This window comes from Eretmochelys imbricata, chromosome 7, assembly GCF_965152235.1.
Source record: "Eretmochelys imbricata isolate rEreImb1 chromosome 7, rEreImb1.hap1, whole genome shotgun sequence".
NCBI classification, from domain to species: Eukaryota; Metazoa; Chordata; order Testudines; family Cheloniidae; genus Eretmochelys; species Eretmochelys imbricata.
Genome location: NC_135578.1, coordinates 53,864,261 through 53,883,005, shown reverse-complemented (window position 1 = coordinate 53,883,005; position 18,745 = coordinate 53,864,261). Strand labels below are relative to the sequence as shown.

The 18,745-nt window shown below is 49.2% G+C and overlaps 1 protein-coding gene across 1 annotated transcript in view; it reads left to right on the top strand.

The window, feature by feature from the left end:
- Nucleotides 1–18,745, top strand: part of SYNPO2L (synaptopodin 2 like) — a 62,164-nt gene that overhangs the window by 30,610 nt on the left and 12,809 nt on the right. Inside the window, exons 2-3 of the mRNA XM_077822824.1 lie at nucleotides 266–417; nucleotides 5,889–6,523. Of these exons, the coding sequence (XP_077678950.1) occupies nucleotides 266–417; nucleotides 5,889–6,523 (787 nt within the window). The remainder of the gene's footprint in view (nucleotides 1–265; nucleotides 418–5,888; nucleotides 6,524–18,745) is intronic.

Sequence of the window (18,745 nt, the reverse complement as noted above, 5' to 3'; positions counted from 1 at the left end):
CCTAGCAGATCGGAAGGACCCCTTCACGGGCACTGAGATTTATGAGGATTGACTGAGGTCTTATGGGTCAGCTAGGATTGGACTCCATGGCCCTCCTAGTAGCCCCTGGTGCTTTGCTCTGAGTGAGCAGCACCCCCTGCCCTCATGTGGCTTATCTGGGGACAGTTTGCAGAGCAATGAATAAGTCAGTTGCTGAAAATCAATTGAGTTAGACAGTCTACTTCCTTCCCTCCCTCCCCGCCTCCCTCTGCTTTCCCTCTTCCAGATCCGCAAGAGAAGCAAAGCCTGCCGGGGGGGCCTGTGGGAAAACGACGAACTGGTGTCCATCAACGGGAAGCCATGCACCGGCCTTTCCCACGCCAGCGCCATGCACATCATCGACTCCTCCAGCGACACGCTCCACATCTGTGTGAAACGGTAACAGCCAAGTGCGGGCTCCAGGCAGGGAGCAAACTACAGGGATACAGCCCCCCTGCAGCGCAGCTTCATTCTGCACAGCAGCTGTCATGCAGCTGGATGCGGGTATCACTTTAGCTAACACAAGGCAGGGCAGCCTTGTCCTAGTACACTGGGGCATGAAAACAAGTCAGAAAAACAGGCCTCTGGAGGACTTTGCATTCAACAAGTGTATGGCCTCTTAGGGCTTCCTGGTTGTCTCTATGCCATACTCCACGGCCCATTAGATTGCATGGCAATAGTGGGGAACAGAACTCAGGTCCTCCTGCTCCTATTGCTTTAGCTAAGGGAATCAATGTTAGCAATGTAGGGAATATGACTCATAGATGAGCAATTATGATTCCATTCTGCAGCAGGCAGTGTTTCAAACCAGACAATTCATCACAGTCATAAGTAACATTAGTGACATTGCTTTACTTTGGATAAACGAGTATTCTGTACAACTGGGTTTGATTACAAAGGGGCCAGTTACATTAAAGGAAACATGGCATGGTGCATTAATGACAGCATTCCATAGTAAGGCCAATAATGGGATGGAAACAGGGGCATAGATAAGTCAGAAGCATACATCCAGATATGTTCCCCCCTCTGGCCTGCAAGAGGTCCAGCTGGCTAATGTCCTGATCCAGCAAAGCACTGAAGCAGGGGACTAACTTCAAGCACATGAGTAGGCTTCAGTGGGACTATTCCTGAGAAGTTAAACAAGTGCTTTAGGGTTTGCTGGATTAGGGTCCAATCCAGGTCAAGAGTAAATCCTGTAGGTTAGAGATAGAAAAGCCCTGGGAAGGCCCATCTCCTCCCTCTCCATGAGAGTGCAGAATTCACCCCTATTGTACCCAAGACTGGACAAAGCACTAGTGAATGTCCCTTCCACAGCGATAAAGAAACACACTGGCTGATGGTCTCTGCAGAGTGGGGCCTGAGGGTGGCTTTGCTGACGCAGGGAAGAAAAGGGCAGGATGACCCCACCCACAAGGAATCAGTACCAGGTCTCCATCTAGTGCAGGGGAGGGCAAACTATGGTTCACGGGCCAGATCTAGCCTGTCAGGGCTTTCAATACAGCCCAGGGGATTGCCAGCCCCATGACGCAGCGGGGCTAAGGCAGGCTCCCTGCCTGCCCTGGCCCCGTGCCCCTCCCGCAAGTGGCCAGCACCACATCCCTACAACCCCTAGGGGAGAGCTCTGTGTGCTGCCCTCTCCTGCAGGCACCGCCCCCCACAGCTCCCATTGGCCGGGAGTGGGGAACCGTGGCCAATGGGAGCTTTGGGGGTGGTACCCACAGGTGAGGGCAGTGTGCAGCAGAGCCACCTGCCCCAGCCCTCCCCCAGGAGCAACTGCCAGACATGCTGGCAACTTCTGGGAGCAGTGTAGGGCCAGGGGAGGGAGGGATCCTGCCTTAGCCCCGCTGCCACCCCGGAGCTGCTCATGGTAAGCAGCGCTGGGCCAGAGCACCCAACCCAAACCCCTCCTGTACCCCAAACCCCTGCCCTGAGCCCCCTAACCTCCTGCTGCACACCTCCTGTCCCCCCAATACCCTGTCCTGAGCCCCCTCCTGCACCCCAACCCTTTGCCCTGAGCCCTTTCCTGCACACCACACCCCCTTCCCGCACCCCAACCTCCTGCCCCAGCCCTACATTCATGGCCCTGCATACAATTTCCCCACCCAGATGTGGCCCTCAGGCCAAAAAGTTTGCCTACTCCTGGTCTAGTGGGAGTGAGCCAGGGCACTGAGACATTCTGCTGTAGTCACCTGTGGTTCGGGGCTCTTACCAGTGCTTAAGTGTGACAAGAGAGGCCTGCGGAAGGTGTCTAGAATAGCACTGGCCTTATGTCACCACACTGGAGACCGCCTGCAGGCAGCAGGTGCTGGGACAAATTCCACTGGGACAAAAATCAACACACTTTGAATTAGCAAAGTGACACAGGCAGTCTCCGCACTGGGGGTGTGAATCAGCTGTCCAGAGGCCAGCATTAGATGGCTTTGGGATAACATAACTAGCTGGCCTTACTCTTCAATGGGGCTTGCCAAATGCTGCTGCCTGTTAAATATGGCTCAGGGAGCAGAGATGCATGTTCCCATGCAGCACAGCCTTCGTTTCCTTCCCAATGGGAGAGTCAGCGTGCTGATTCCAGTGAGTGCGAGTGAGAGATGGGGCCTAACAGCCAGGACTCCAGAGTACTGTTCCTAGCTCGGATTCCCACAGCAAGGAGTAATGCTCGGTTATTTTCAAAAAAAGCAGCAGGGGGAAGGAAGGGAGTGAGACAGGCATCTTTTTATTTTAGGGATTCAGGGATGCTGAAAGAGTTGGTCTGGGAGGCCATGTGAGGGAGGGGATGGTGGCCTGCACAGCTATGAGTGAGAGCGGAGGTCATCCTAATAACCAGCAGTGGGAAGGAGTGTGTGAATGAGACATCCCTCGGTCAAGATGTGCATGTGGCCCACACCGTTGCAATGTTTGAGAAGCCTCGAACTAGACCATTTCCAACAGAACCAAATTCCAAGACCGCCCTGCACCCTCAGCAGTTCACATTTTCATTCAGAGCTCTCTCTTGCATGATTTGCACGCATGGTGCCCCCCCAAAGGTAAGCAGTTGTGGCAATGGGAATTACCTTGTGAGTTAGCCAGATGGCACTAGAGTGCATCATGGGGGTGCTGCAGGCCCTGAGAGCGCCAGAGTTCCTGGACGGGTTTCAGAGTAACAGCCGTGTTAGTTTGTATTCGCAAAAAGAAAAGGAGTACTTGTGGCACCTTAGAGACTAACCAATTTATTTGAGCATAAGCTTTCGTGAGCTCCAGCTCACTTCATCGGATGCACACTGTGGAAAGTGTAGAAGGTTAGCTCTATGGTGCTACTGCTCTGACCTAATTGGACTGTATAACAATGATACTTGGTGCTACCACTTCTTCCCTTCCAGATAGCCCAAATGGAACACTGTCACAGCCCCCTTGCACACTGCTCTCACATTTTATCCCCTTCGCGGTCATTGAGAGGAAGCCAAGTGGTACAATTGTCAAAAGCACCTAAGACCCAGATTTTTAATGGTATGTAGGTGTTGCTGCACTCAGCATTGCAACAGTTAATTGACTGAGAAGCCTAAGACTCATCTTCAAAGGGATTTAGGCACTTAGGAGCCTAAATCCAATTGACTTTCAATGGGATTTTGGCTCCTAAGTACTCCAAACCCTTTTGAAAACCAGGATGTTGTTGCCTGTCATTCCAATTTTTTTTTTTTTTTAACACTATACAGCCAAGCAACAAATTATCCTTCATGAACCCTTACATTTAAAAGAGACCTGCCTGCTCTGACCACTTGCAGTACAAGCATACGCCCAGTCCCCGCCTCCCTTAGGGCTCACAGTGAAAGTTTCCCTTGATGCCATATGAGCTTTTCTTTCTCAAGCTTTTATTGGTTTGAAAGATGAAGCATAACTGCTTCTGAACCACCTTTTCCCAGACCACGTGCCAAACTGCCAAGTCCTGACTCAGGACGTACCTGACTGAAGGCGCAGCTGCACGTACAGTGACGTGTAGTGTACAGACACTGCACACGGAGCTAGCACAGGTATACACAGCAGTGGAGACAGTGAGGCACGGTTTATGTGAGTAGAATGCCCTACACGCCTGAACCCTGGAGATGTACCCTACGTGGCTCGCCACTTGCCCAAGCTGGGCCTCCCACATCTAATGCTGCTATTTTTAGCAGTGTAGCATCCCGCTACCTCCCTGCTGCCAGAGCCTTGCACTGCGGCACGTAGCTATGCACCATAGCAGCAAGTGTGGATACAGCCTGGCTTCTGCTGCAGGGTGTAGCTACATGTGTCGTGCCTGTACTGTGCGTGCCGCTGTAAGTGTAGACACAGCCTCGTGGGAGTTCTGACACAGCAGGTTCTGGGTAATAAGAACGGCAGAATTCGGCCCCAGTGAGAACCCAAGGGGCCAAATCATGGAGTCCTGACTCAGTCTTTTGCAAGTAAAAGTACCACTGATTTTTGCATGGCCAGAACCCTCAGGACTGAGCCCATGGGATATACAGTCAGACACCAGAGTACAGGGCTCAGTTACAGCTCTCACCAGCCAAACTGGGATGGTCACAGGAGGAGAAGGTGCCTTTCCCCTGCTGTGGGGCCTAGAGACTGTTAGGGGGCTTATTCCTTCACCCGCTTCCTTCCCTGGTCCTTCTCGCATGAACAGAGAGCAACAATACCCGAAGTCCAAAGGTGCAAACAATTCGATGTTTATTGGGGTGAACTTCCAGCAAGCATTCCAGTTTCCTTCCTTAGTGTCCTCCTTCCCAGCTCTGACACCACAGAGCCTTACACCTGTGTCCTTATTCCCATTCCTGCCCTTAGCAAAACATGATTCCAATTTCCTCACCCCCATTCCCATCTTCCCTACCCGCACCCACACCCACCCACTCACTTCCTGATTGACTGCAGGCTATATAGTAAAACTTGAGTTCTGCTTTGCTATACCTTAACCAATCATTTTCCTGAAATTTAACTAACCAATCCTAACGTATTGTAACATGATTATGTAACCAATTATATCCCACCACCTGAATTAATTTACACCCAGCAAAATTAATTATACAGCAGACAGGAACAATCACAGAACCAGACAGAGATTATACAGACAAACAATAGCAAAGTGGGAACTATAATGACAAAACAATACAGAAGTGAGGATTTCACATCCCAGTATTGATAAGTGAGTTCTTGCCAGACAGGATGCTATCAAACTAAATTTCCTTTTACATCTTCTAGGCACTTCCCTTTCTCTGGAGGAGATAGGCATTATCAGGACAGGATTGTATTCCTAACAGCCCAATAGCACCTGATTTCAATGTGACTAGTTTGGAATGTGAGGATGTGACTGTTTGCTTCCCAGCTTATGGCTGCCTCTGCTGCTTAGCCAAAGGCCTTAGCCTAAGCACAGGGCCTCAAACTGTCACAGTAAGAGAAGGCCCTTACACCAGCAGACAGTGATTTTGATTCTTTCTTTTATACCTTTAGAATTAGCCAAGTGATAAGAATACCCTTAAATTCCTAAAGTACAGGCCTTTGCAGACAGGCCTGAATATCTATATCCTAACAGAGACAATATGCCTTTTGAGAAGCATAGCAGCTCCCAAGGTCTGGGGGAGGGAAAGACGGGGTGCAACTTGCTATTCCTGTGTCGCAGGTACAGCCAACACCCTTTCCAGCACAGCCAAGCTAGGAAGCAGAGAAATGTCAGTGATGAATTGGCCCTGATATAGCCATCCGAGTCGCACCTGCAAACGGTGGGTTTGAATTTGGCCTGTATCATCCGGATAGGCGAGACACTTACAGACCCTGTCCCTCCCCTATGCTGAGGGCCAAACCCCCTGCATCCTAGGAATTCGTCCACAGACTGAAATTCACTGAGTCACTCCTCCTTTTCTTCACAGGGCGGCTGGCAGAGACCGGTCTGGCACACGGCCCCTGCACTCGCTTTCCCCTGGGCAGCTGCGAGTGCTCTCCCCACCATCCCCAGTCAGCCCAGAGCCAGCTGGTCCCCCAGCTACCACCCCACTGGAGCTGCAGCGCAGGCGGCAGCAGCAGCTGGAGAGCCTGACCTCGCCCCCCGACAGCGAGGCGTACTACGGCGAGACGGACAGCGACGCCGACAACATTGCCCAGGAGAAGCACCGGCGGGCCCGCAAGAAGAGCCCTCGCTCTCCACCTGGGGGCTCCAACAACAAGCCAGGCGAGCCACAGGACGAGGTGTCCCTGTCCGAGCTGAGTGGCTATGACAGCACCCCGGAGGCAGCAGCACAGGCCGGAGAGAACATGAGTGGCGTGGCCAAGAAAGACATCGTGCAGCAGCCTGGCAGCCGCACGGACACCTCTTTCTCGGAGAGTGAGGTGCTGCTGCAGCCACCCCAAGCAGAGAGCAGGGAGCTTTCCCCAGAGGCCATGCTCCTGCCCCATGCCACCAAGACCATCCGAGCTGAGCGCCACCTCATCCCCATGGTGGGGCCAGTAGAACACCCAGTCGATGAAGATTTAACCACCACCTATGCAGAGAAAGCCAAACAAGCCAGTAAGTGCCCCCAGACACACCTATCTACACCCCCGCTGCAACCTGCCTGTGCTAACTCCCCTTCCCAGGCTGAAAGGGCCTTCACCCAGTTTCTCTCACGTGGATGGAGGCAGGGCCAGGCCAGCCCTGCAGGGATCTGAGCTGGTGGCTTAGGTCATTCAGGGTCTCTTCTGGCAGGCGCTCAGGGAATATGTTGGGAGTCTAGAATTCAAGCACAAAAAGTGGCAGGACTCCACTCATCCCCACCCTGATTTCTGTTGAGAACAGGAGGGAGATGGCAGGCACTGGAACTGTCTGGGTTCGAGAGTGTGCTGGTAACACCTGCGCTCCAGAAAAGTGACTCGGGTGAGAGTCCTAAGCCTGGTCTCTCACTGCCTAGGCTGGGACAGCACCTGGGGACAAAGCAACCCCATTCACTCTATAGCCACCGCTGTGTCCAAGCAAAGGAGCAATATGGATGGACTCCAAAGGGGTCACACCCAGCCCTCATGGTGAAGGAGAATTGCTGTGAGACAGTTTGAGAACAGAAAATGGAGACAGTCTCCACTCAGAGCCATCCCAAAATATTGTTACCAATGGCTTACATCTCCTTAGGGCTGGTCCTCCCACCCTGTCAAAATCAAGGGGGCCTGTCCACTTTCCTCCCCCTTTGGAAGGTGATTTTGCTGCAGCCTTGTTTGCATCAGCAGGCGTGGGTGGGTCTGCATGTGGCGCTAGCTGGCTAGCTCCAGTAGAGGAGATTGCTTTTCATGCATGGGCATGCCAGTGAGGCGAAGCGAGGGGGGAAAATATCTCAGTCAACTCTGACAATGCCCTGTGGTGGGAGCCCCCTCACTTAAGATATTTAAACTGGGACAAAACACCAGAGAATACACTCTAGGGAACAATCCTACACTGGCCTCTGGGTGATGGACTAGAGGAGTATGTCTACACTGCACACTAAAGCCTGACTCTGACTCATATTTGAGCCCAAGCCCCCTTCCGTCCACACACAGATCAGTGTGAATCAAGTCACCAAGCACTCAGGAACCGGGATCGAGGACTCTGCTGGGTCAGAGCCGGAGTTCTACTTTGACTTGGACCAAAGCCCTGTTGGTTTACGGTGTGGACACAGCTCAAGCTGCAGACCCTAGCCAGAAGGTCTGTGCAGTGCAGTGCGGACACATTAGCATGGCTGTGGAAACCCAGGTCCAGCAATTGTAAACCCAGGTTTACAATGCAGTGTGGATGCTCAAACACAGGCTTTGACGTCCCCAAGCCTGAGTCCCACAGAGCTGAGTTTACAATGCAGTGTAGATATACCCGAAGTGACCTAACAGGACCATTGAATCTCTTACTTCTGTGGTTCTATAATTCTGTGTCTTTCCACTCAGCCTCCACCTGCTTTGTAGATTTAACTGAGCAGTTGTTAGGGTTCATGGAAATCAGGGCTGGAAGACATCTTGGAAGTAACCAAATGTAATCCTCTTGGGCCAGCTATTCCATCCTCCTTTAATGTTTTTGAACATTTCTATAGGTAACACCTCTGTGATCTCCTTTGATTGCTGCTCTGCTAATTGCTCTTACCACAAGGGTATTTTTCCTTATATCGAATATAAACCTGCCTTTATTCATGGTTAGCTTAAGACCATTACTCCTTGTATTACATTCTTGGCCAGCTTTCCCTGCCTATTCCCCTCACCTATCATTTCCTCTCAAGAACTTGTAGCAAGATGTTATGGGGAAGGAGAAAGCTGGGTCCCACCTCCCTTAGTCTTGGGCATCTTACCTGCCTCCTGCTACCCAGGCAGTATTTTAATGCCTTACATGATGACAGGGCAAGAGCCATCCTTTCTTTAGAGTTGTGACCTGTGCAGCTCTATCAATATGTTGTACAATAGTATCTGTCATCCAAGGACCATAAACAGCTGTACAAACAATCAATTCAGATTACAGCCCCACTGTGAGGTAGGTCATTCATATTATCTGAAATCCTCCAATCACAATTTAAAGAAGTCAAGTTAGAGAATCCACTACTGTCTCTAGTTCAGGGGTGGGCACACTATGGCAGTGTGACATATTACAAATGGGGGGACTGATACACAGAGAAGTTAAAAGACTTGCCTGTGGTCACACAGCAAATTGGGAATAAAACCCAGGAGTCCCGACTCCCAGTCCCCTGCTCTAATCACTAGACTTGCCTCCTGCTATCAGCAAATACTTCCAATGGCTGGAGATAGGACACGAGAAGGGGAAGGCTCTGAGTTACTATACAGAAATTTCTACACAGAAATTCTGGTGGTCTTGCCCACATGCTCAGGGTCTAAGTGATCGCCATATTTAAGGTTGGGAAGGAATTTTCTCCTAGCAGATACCCTAGAGTTTTTTGCCTTCCTCTGCAGCGTGGGGCCTGGTTCACCTGCTGGTTTGAACTAGAGCAGGGGTGGGCAAACTTTTTGGCCTGAGGGCCACATCTGGGTATGGAAATTGTATGGCGGGCCATGAATGCTCACAAAATTGGGGCTGGAGTGCAGGAGGGGGGTGAGAGCTCTATCTGGGGGTGCAGGCTCTGGGGTGGGGCTGGGGGGTTTGGGGTGCAGGAGGGTGCTCTGGGCTGGGATTGAGGAGTTTGGATTGCAGGAGGGGATCAGGGCTGGGACATGGGAGGGGCTCAGAGGTGCAGGCTCCAGGCAGCGCTTCCCTTAAGCAGCTCCCGGAAGCAGAAGCAGCAGCAGCAGGTCCTCCCTCTGGCTCCGACACGGAGCCCCCTGGCTGCCCCTACACATAGGAGCCGGAGAAGGGACATGCTGCTGTTGCTTCTGGGAGCCACGTGGAGCCATGGCACGCGTGTGCGGAGCAGCCCCCGAGCCGCTCCTCGGCTGGAGAGCAGGAACAGGGCAAGGCCCAGATTAAATCGGCTGGCGGACCGGATGTGGCCTGCAGGCCATTGTGTGCCCACACTTGAACTAGAGTGAATGGTGGATTCTCTAACTGGATGTCTTTAAATTGTGATTGGAGGATTTCAGTAACTCAGCCACAGGTATGGGGTTTGTTACAGGAGTGGGTGGGTGAGGTTCTGTGGCCTGTGACATGCAGGAGGTCAGATTAGATATTCACGATGGTCCTTTCTGACCTATGAATCTGTGAGTCAATGTTGTAAGGCCACTGCTACAGCCGTTTTCCTCCCTTTCTCGGAGAGGATACCACTCTCTCTCCTTGCCCAAAGGAGCTTTGGAGACTGCTTCCAAAGCTAAGCTCTTTCCTCATGGCAGGGCAGTGAGCTATTGCTCTGCCCCATGTCGCAAGGCAGACTCAGTCCCACAGGTGCTATCTTAAATCAGACCCAGCTTGGCAGTACTGATGATGCAAGGCCAGGCCTTGGCTGGTTCTGTTTGTCCCACAGCCTGTTTAGAATTCACCCCCGCTTAGGACAGCAGCAAAAAGAGCAATTTCCATCTCCCCTAGGCTGAAGCTATTTTTTCCCCTTTGAATAATGTACAAGTATGAGGTGAATGCTGAGAAAGGCATGTCCAGCTGCTCTCTGCCACCTGATAGTCCTAGAACTGGATGAGCAATCGCTTTACATCAGGGCTTATTTCCAAGGACCGAGTCAGCACAGAAGGCTCCCAGGAAAGCCACATATTTCAGTCAAAGCATTTCTGATGGCAGAATAATCTCCCATGGCTGGAGGTGACGTACGGATGTTGCTAGCTAGACGGGGGGTTCCTAGCACCATTGTGGGCTGAGCTAGTACTTTCCTTTCCTGGTATACTCCCTTTTGGGCGAGGCTACTCTCAGCAAGAGCCCTGGTGGAAGAGTCCCCAGTAGCGATTCGCAGGCTGATGGCACTCCATGGCGGTTCACATGGCCTTTTACTAGACTGCAACTTTCTGCTGCCTGCGAGGGTGGAGACAAACCTTTCTGCCCTGGTCAGGCCATAGCACAATGGTCTGGTCAGTGACAAACCAAGGAACAACAGAAAAGAAACGGGTGTGTGTGTGGGGGGGGGGGAGTGGTAAGAGGAGCAACGGCATTCCCATGCTATGGCGAAGAGAGCTAGAGAAACTCCTGCACATAAATACACCCATTCTGCACTTCATGGCTTTGACTGAAGTCTGGGATATGTTGGCTGCCATGGGAGCCCAGCTGTAGGGGCCCTAGGGATGTGGTGCTGGTTTGGAAAGGGGTGTTACTATAGTGCTTGGGCCTGGATTCAGCACAGCCTCTGCTGGCTCTGGTAGAGCCTATGCACAATTTAAAGCTGCCCTCCCATTGAGAAGTCCCATAGTTCCTCTTAAGGCCGGTTCCTCTGGGGCCGGTTTTGTTCAATATCTTCATAAATGATCTGGAGGATGGTGTGGATTGCACTCTCAGCAAATTTGCGGATGATACTAAACTGGGAGGAGTGGTTGATACGCTGGAGGGCAGGGATAGAATACAGAGGGACCTAGACAAATTGGAGGATTGGGCCAAAAGAAATCTGATGAGGTTCAATAAGGATAAGTGCAGGATCCTGCACTTAGGACGGAAGAACGCAATGCACAGCTACAGACTAGGGACCGAATGGCTAGGCAGCTGTTCTGCGGAAGAGGACCTAGGGGTGACAGTGGACGAGAAGCTGGATATGAGCCAGCAGTGTGCCCTTGTTGCCAAGAAGGCCAATGGCATTTTGGGATGTATAAGTAGGGGCATAGCGAGCAGATCAAGGGACGTGATCGTTCCCCTCTATTCGACATTGGTGAGGCCTCATCTGGAGTACTGTGTCCAGTTTTGGGCCCCACACTACAAGAAGGATGTGGATAAATTGGAGAGAGTCCAGCGAAGGGCAACAAAAATGATTAGGGGTCTGGAACACATGACTTATGAGGAGAGGCTGAGGGAACTGGGATTGTTTAGTCTGCAGAAGAGAAGAATGAGAGAGGATTTGATAGCTGCTTTCAACTACCTGAGAGGTGGTTCCAGAGAGGATGGTTCTAGACTATTCTCAGTGGTAGAAGAGGACAGGACAAGGAGTAATGGTCTCAAGTTGCAGTGGGGGAGGTTTAGGTTGGATATTAGGAAAAACTTCTTCACTAGGAGGGTGGCGAAACACTGGAATGCATTACCTATGGAGGTGGCAGAATCTCCTTCCTTAGAAGTTTTTAAGGTCAGGCTTGACAAAGCCCTGGCTGGGATGATTTAATTGGGGATTGGTCCTGCTTTGAGCAGGGGGTTGGACTAGATGACCTCCTGAGGTCCCTTCCAACCCTGATATTCTATGATTCTATGATTGAGCAAACACCACCTGCCCTTTCCTGGTGAAGGATCTCCCTGATCCATGCCCACAGAGATGGTGAGGGTGCCCTCTAGAGTTTCCTGAGCCAGAAGGGTGAATCAAGATTGTGGTTCAAAACCAGCTGCTTTTAAAAAGTGGACTTGATTCTGCGCAGGGAATGGATGACTCAGTGGGTCAGTAATGGGAGCACAGTGCTGGATTTATAGGCCATGAGACCATTAAAGACCATTTAGATCATCCAATCAAATCCCTGATTTTTGCAGAATATCACCCTCCTCATTCCCACTAACACTACATCTAACCTGCCCTTGAATCTTGGCGGTCATGAGCCGCTGCCACCTCCGGGGGAGTCTGCTCCACTGCTCACTTGCTCTTACAGGGAAGAGCTCTATCTACCTTCCCAAAGTGCTTCCATCGTTAGCCTCAGGCCACGGATCCCTTCCCTGCCACCTTCAGTGTGTGAATAACCCATCCGCTTTTTCCACTGAGATGAAGGTCCTTCTGAATCTTCTCTTTTCGAGTCTACTTCTCCAGCTCTCGTCTCTCCTTTGAAGCTGTAGCAGTTTTGTTGCCCTTCTTTGTATTCTCCCTAATTTTTCCATCTCATTCTTAAACTGCAGATACACCCAATGATGCACAGAATTCCAGATATAGTTGCAACAGGGCTATTTAAAGTGACCCCGTTACGTTCATAAGAACAGAAGAACGGCCCTACTGGGTCAGACCAAAGTTTCATCTAGCCCAGTATCCTGTCTACCGACAGTGGCCAATGTCAGGTGCCCCAGAGGGAATGAACAGAATGGGTAATCATCAAGTGATCCATCCCCTCTTGCTCATTCCCAGCTTCTAGCAAACAGAGGTTAGGGACACCATTCCTGCCCAATGCCACTGATGGATCTATCCTCCATGAATTTATCTAGTTCTCTTTTGAACCCTGTTATGGTCTTGGCCTTCACAACATCCTCTGGCAAGGAGTTCCACAGGTTGACTATGCATTATGTGAAGAAATACTTCCCTTTATTTGTTTTAAACCTGCTGCCTATTAGTTTCATTTGGTGACCCCTAGTTCTTGTGTTATGAGAAATAGTAAACAATATTTCCTCATCTACTTTCTCTACACCAGTTATGATTTTATAGACCTGAATCATATCTCCCCTTAGCTGTCTTTTTTCCAAGCTGAGAAGTCCCAGTCTTATTAATCTCTCCTCACACGGAAGCCATTCCATACACCTAATCCTTTTTGTTGCTCTTTTCCAATATATCTTTTTTGAGATGGGGTGATCACATCTACACATGGTATTCAAGATGTGGGCATACCATGGATTTCCTAAATGACCAGGTGAAACCGCTGTCCAAGAACAGGGGACTAGAAGAATCCTTATCCACAAGTGGAAGAATAACACTGGCATATTCTGTAAGAGTGTTGTACTGTGAAGGGCTTATATTAAGGTTGCTATCTCCTATCTGTCCTGGGCTTTCACAGACTCAGATTTGTAGATGTGCTGTTTATTTCCTTTCCCCAGAGCATGCATAACCCTTTACATCCTTGGCCACTCCACTCATCTCATTGCATGCAAACCACTCCAGGTCAATTCACCACTCCAACCCCCACGTTTACTACCCCTCCAATTTTGGTAGGGTTAGCAAATTTGATCACTGTTGAATTTAAAACCTTCCTCTAGACCATTGAGGGCACTATTAAATAGAGATCCAATACTCACCCATGTGATGCCCCACTTGGAGGTCTTAAATGAGTAATCTTTGCTGTCTGCTTGTCATCCAATTTCTAATCCAGACTCTTGTAATTTCCATCTAGTTGGTATTTATCCAACATATACGTTCATTGGTCTGATTCACTGTTGCATTGCACCTTGTGGTTACTTTTACACCTGTGCAAAGTGGATGTAAAATGTACAACCATTTTCAGAGGTGGTATTGTTCTACACTCACTCAGCACAGGTGTAAACCACAGCAGAAGGAGCAAATGGAGTTTCACCCATTAACATCAGTGGAGGACTTGACATCTAGCTGTAGGGCAGTGGAGAATCAAGCTGTGACAGTTCGATCACAGAGACCCCCTTGAGACTGTCACCTGATGTGCTGAAACTACCTCTGAGTCCATTTACTTTGTCAGCTTGGGATTCCAGAACCCTGCCTTGTTGAGCCAGACACACTAACCTGCTGCAACACAGACCCAGGGTCTGAACCACGCCCCAAAGCTGCAGCCTTAACTGAAAAAAGCTCAGCAAGTACTCCTGTCTCCAGCAGCCAGACACCCAGCTCCCAATGGGATCCAAACCCCAAAGAAATCCATTTTACTCTGTTTAAAGCTTGTAGAGGGTAAACTCATAAATTGTCTACCCTCTATAACACTGAGAGAGATCTGCACAGCTGTTTGCTCCCCCAGGTATTAATCACTTACTTTGGGTTAATTAATAAACAAAAGTAGGATTTAAGTGGTTTCAAGTAATAACAGACAGAACAAAGTAAGTTACCAAGCAAAATAAAACAAAACATGCAAGTCTAAGCCTAATACATTTAAGAAACTGAATACAGGTAAATCTCACCCTCAGATGTTCCAATAAGCCTCTTTCACAGACTAGACTCCTTCTTAGACTGGGCCAAATCCTTTTCCCTGGTACAGTCCTTGTTAGTTCCAGCTCAGGTGGTAACTAGGGGTTCTCTCATGACTGCAGCCCCCTTTGTTCTGTTCTACCCCCTTTTAGAGCTTTGGCCCAAGGCAGGAATCTTTTGTCTCTCTGGGTCCCCACCCCTCCTTCTAAATGGAAAAGCACCAGGTTTAAGATGGATTCCAGTATCATGTGTGTAGCAAAGCAAGGTCAAGACTCACTGGCATGGCACCTCCTGCTAGTCATCTGGGAATTAGCTCTTTTCCAGCATGTGGAGCATCCTCTGCAGGCCAGTGTCTTGCCTGCCGCTGGCCCCGTGTTCCTCCCAGACCCCTGTGCCCCTTTACCTTGGGATTCTGCCCCAGCAGTACCCCCACTCTCTAGGTCTCCCCTCCAGGGGAACCCCCAATCCTCTAAGCCCATCTTGCCTCAGTGGTTACTGACAGTCATCATCTAGCCCCTGCTCACTGGGGCAGACTGCCTTTGCCTCTCCCTGGGTTGCCCCTCTGTAGCCCCAGTACCTTTTTGGGCCTTTAACAAGGCCTGCAGCCTGGGGGTTTACCAGGCTGGAGCTCCCCAGCTCCCTTTGCCCTTCCCCAGCACTGCTTCGCTTCAGGTACCTTGCTCCCAGGCAGCTAGCCCTTCCCACTCGAGGGCTAGGGTAGGACTCCTCCAGCTCCTGCCCCCAGCCCTCGTAAAAGGGCCAGATGGGCCCTGATTGAGCTGGCCAGAGCTGTGGCTGCTTCCCCAATCACCCTAGCTTGGCTGCTTTTAACCCCTGTTCTCCAGCAGTGGGGCAGCCATCCCACTACAATGTGACATGGTCACATGTCACTGTAAAACCTCATTCTTCATTACCTAGTAGCTGGAAGACAGGTACACAAGGCGGCTTGCAGGTAAACAGACCCATTCACAGGTTTTCATTGATTCTGCCGCACCCTTAATGGCTTCCACTTAATATGTTTACATCAGTAATACAAGTGTATAGCTTATTCTCCTAACCCCAGACATAGAAATAATACATGCAAACAAATGGGATGAACACACTTAATAGATCGTAAGCTTTGTAATGATACCTTACAAGAGACCTTTGCATGAAGCATATTCCAGTTACATCATATTCACACTTACAAACATATTTCCATAAAACATATGGAGTGCAACGTCACACAGGCCTGTTATGTGGTGAGAAGTCAATAGGGAGAGGAAGGTTGGGCAATGAATGGATTGCAGTGGTAGCAGAGTCAGTGGATCAAGTGGAACTAAGAAGCAAGGGAGGTCTATAAGGAGCAGAGAATGAGAACAGGATTTCAGCTGCTGGCACTAGCAATCTATAAGGTTACATGGCTTTCCAAAGCTGTCTGATAGGCAGAACTGGGTGACACTTTTCAACTAAAGATATTTTGACAAAAAATGCAGATTCAGTGACACCAAAATGTTTCAAGTATGTGTCATTTTGCCAAATTGTTCACTGTAAAGAAAAAAAATCTGGAAAAAAACCCCAAAACATGGATATTTTCTAAATAAATGTTTTTGACAATTTTTTGATTGAAAATGACTTTTTGTTTTGAAATTTTCCTTTAAAAATGCTGAAAATGGAAAACAATCAACTTTCTGATGCGCTGAAAAATTTGAAAACCATTTTCAATTTAAGCTGAAATTAATATTTTTTTCTATTTTTTCAGAATTGCTAGCAAACTGAAAAAATTGTTATTCACCCAGCTCTAATGGTAGGTACATATGGTGTCCTCAGACCATAGGTAACCTCTGCACCATTCTATTCTGTTCTGAAATCCATCTTTTACCAGGTTTGTTTCCTCTCAGTCATCTCATCAGAACAGTTTCTTTTATTTTCAGCAACAGTATAGATGGACTCAGATGTGGAATAGGTTCAAACTTTCGCACCCTTCCTCACAGAGGTGCCAACCCCAGGCAGAAGACAGATAAACCAGTTCAGAGCTCTGGTCCCAGCTTGTTATCTTGTGGTAGGAATTTAAGTCAGTGCAGAAGTGCTTCAAAATATCTCAATTTAAACATATCTGCTGGACTATTTTTAGCCCCTGGAACTCGAGTCTTTCTATATATGGTGCGGAGGAAGGTGGGGGTGGGGAGAATTTCCTCCTCTGCTTGACATGGACCCAGCTGCCTAAGTGGGTGCACCAGAATTACATCATCCTGCACTGGAAAAGGAAACCCTTTTATTTTAAAAAGAAAAGGAGTACTTGTGGCACCTCAAATAAATTTGTTAGTCTCTAAGGTGCCACAAGTACTCCTTTTCTTTTTGCGGATACAGACTAACACGGCTGCTACTCTGAAACCTTTTATTTTAAGCCATCGTTCGGATATACAGGCCACACCAGTCAGGGTAAGGGGATGCTTATAAATAAATAACTTATACAGTGGAGAGTGTGTAAAATTCCGTCTGGATGGTAATTTCTGCCTCACCTCTCTGCAGTGAGGGTGAGCCTAGTAAAGGTGCTATCTGACTGCCGCTGGAGTGTAGGCAATGGGGGTCATGATGAATATTGACCATCTGACCAGCACTTTGAACTCTGAATCTTTTGCACCACGGTCTGTGCTTTGCTACTTGACCCCCAGCTTTGGCAGCTGTGACTCTTAGATGACCATATTTATATGGTCACTCATAAGACTGAGAAGTGCTGCTACTCACTGGGGTTCTGAAAGACCAATGTGCGCAGTTTGGGGGTGGAAGGCGTTAACCAGCTATGGTTCCAATCCCTGTCCTGTGGATCTCAGCTGAGGTCTGTTCCCTGCCATGTGGGTCAATGATGAGCAGTGACCTTTGGCCCATGTTGGTCAGTGTGCAGATGGCCACTACTAAGAGATAACCAACCACCTCCATGATTTAATCATGGTGGAGGTGCCCAACCTCACTAGGGCCCAGGCTCCCAGGGGGATTGTTCCTGTTCCCTTTGGCAAGTCATAATCCCTATTTACTATTTGTAAGCAAGCTGTGGGTAAGAAACCATCATTTAATCTTAGCCATCAGTTTTCACTTTGTCTTGGCTCTCCATGTTTTGGAAGGAGGCTATTGGGAAGATGTCAGTGAGATGACTGCAGCTATGTGTGGATTTCTATCAGTCAGAGTCTAGGCTTGAGGACGGCATAGAGTGTGCATGTATGTCTGTGGCTGATGATCTTTACCTGGGCAGAGGTTATGTGTCCAGGCTGATTTCATTAGCTGCTTTGCAGACTTTGCTCATGAGGCTTTGTTGACTCTCTGAGTCCTGGAAGACCTGGCAGGAGTGGAAGGGGTCACTACATTGGCTCTGTTCATTCTTTTCTGAGCAATCTCAGAAGTTGTTCCGGGCAATTGCTTATCTGGCTCTGGGGCTCTGACCTGTGAGATCCTACATGTTTCCTTCTTGGCATTCTTTTTTTTCAACATGTATGTGCAGCTCTTATGAGGTGGTACAAGGTGATTTGGCCTGCCACACTGTCAGTATGTTGATGATATTGTGCTCTGCATCTGACACATGTCCCACATGTTTTCCCATCATTACCTAAGATAGGGATCTGGATGTGAGTGAGCTGACTTAAGGTGATGCTCTTATGGAGGTGAAAGTACTGTGAGCCTCTTGAGTTGTTGGGGGATGAGTTTGATCACTTTACTGAGGGGATCTGCTCATCCTTCATCTTAGTGGTTCAGACTCTAGGCAGGGGGTTGGACTAGATGACCTCCTGAGGTCCCTTCCAACCCTGATATTCTATGATTCTATGATCTTACTGGATTCACCACTACTCCCAAACTCCCAGGTTTTAATGATAGCCTGAAGTGCCTTTTTTCATCATCACTTGGTTTAGGCATTGCTAGAGTTCTCCATGCCTTTGTCACCTCCAGGCTGGTGTACTATAATGCACTCTTATTAGGATCACCCTTAAAGATTACTCAGAAACTTCACCCAGTGCAGGATACCGCCACCTACTCCACAGTGACCACTGAGGTAATCTCATCATAGCAGAGCTCTGTGCTTTGCAATAGCTTCCCATTCTCTTCCATGTGCAACTCAAGCTATTGGAGATCGAACCCCTTCAGAACCATTTTTCTTCCTATGCTCCATTGTGCTATTTATGATTGGGCAAGGGGTTCCTGCTGCCTAGTCCTGTGGGTTGAAATCCTGGTGTGGAGGTAGGACCCACTCAGTGGAGGGACTCTGTCTCTGGAACTCAGTTACTCATATGCTGCCTGATGTCAGTGGGAGAACTTTCACTGATTTCACTGCTTGAGGATCAACGCCATGGTCCTTGCAGCACGCAGCTGTGGTGGTTTCCAGGGCATTATTGCCAAGTGAATGTAATTAATTTAGCGAGTCCCTG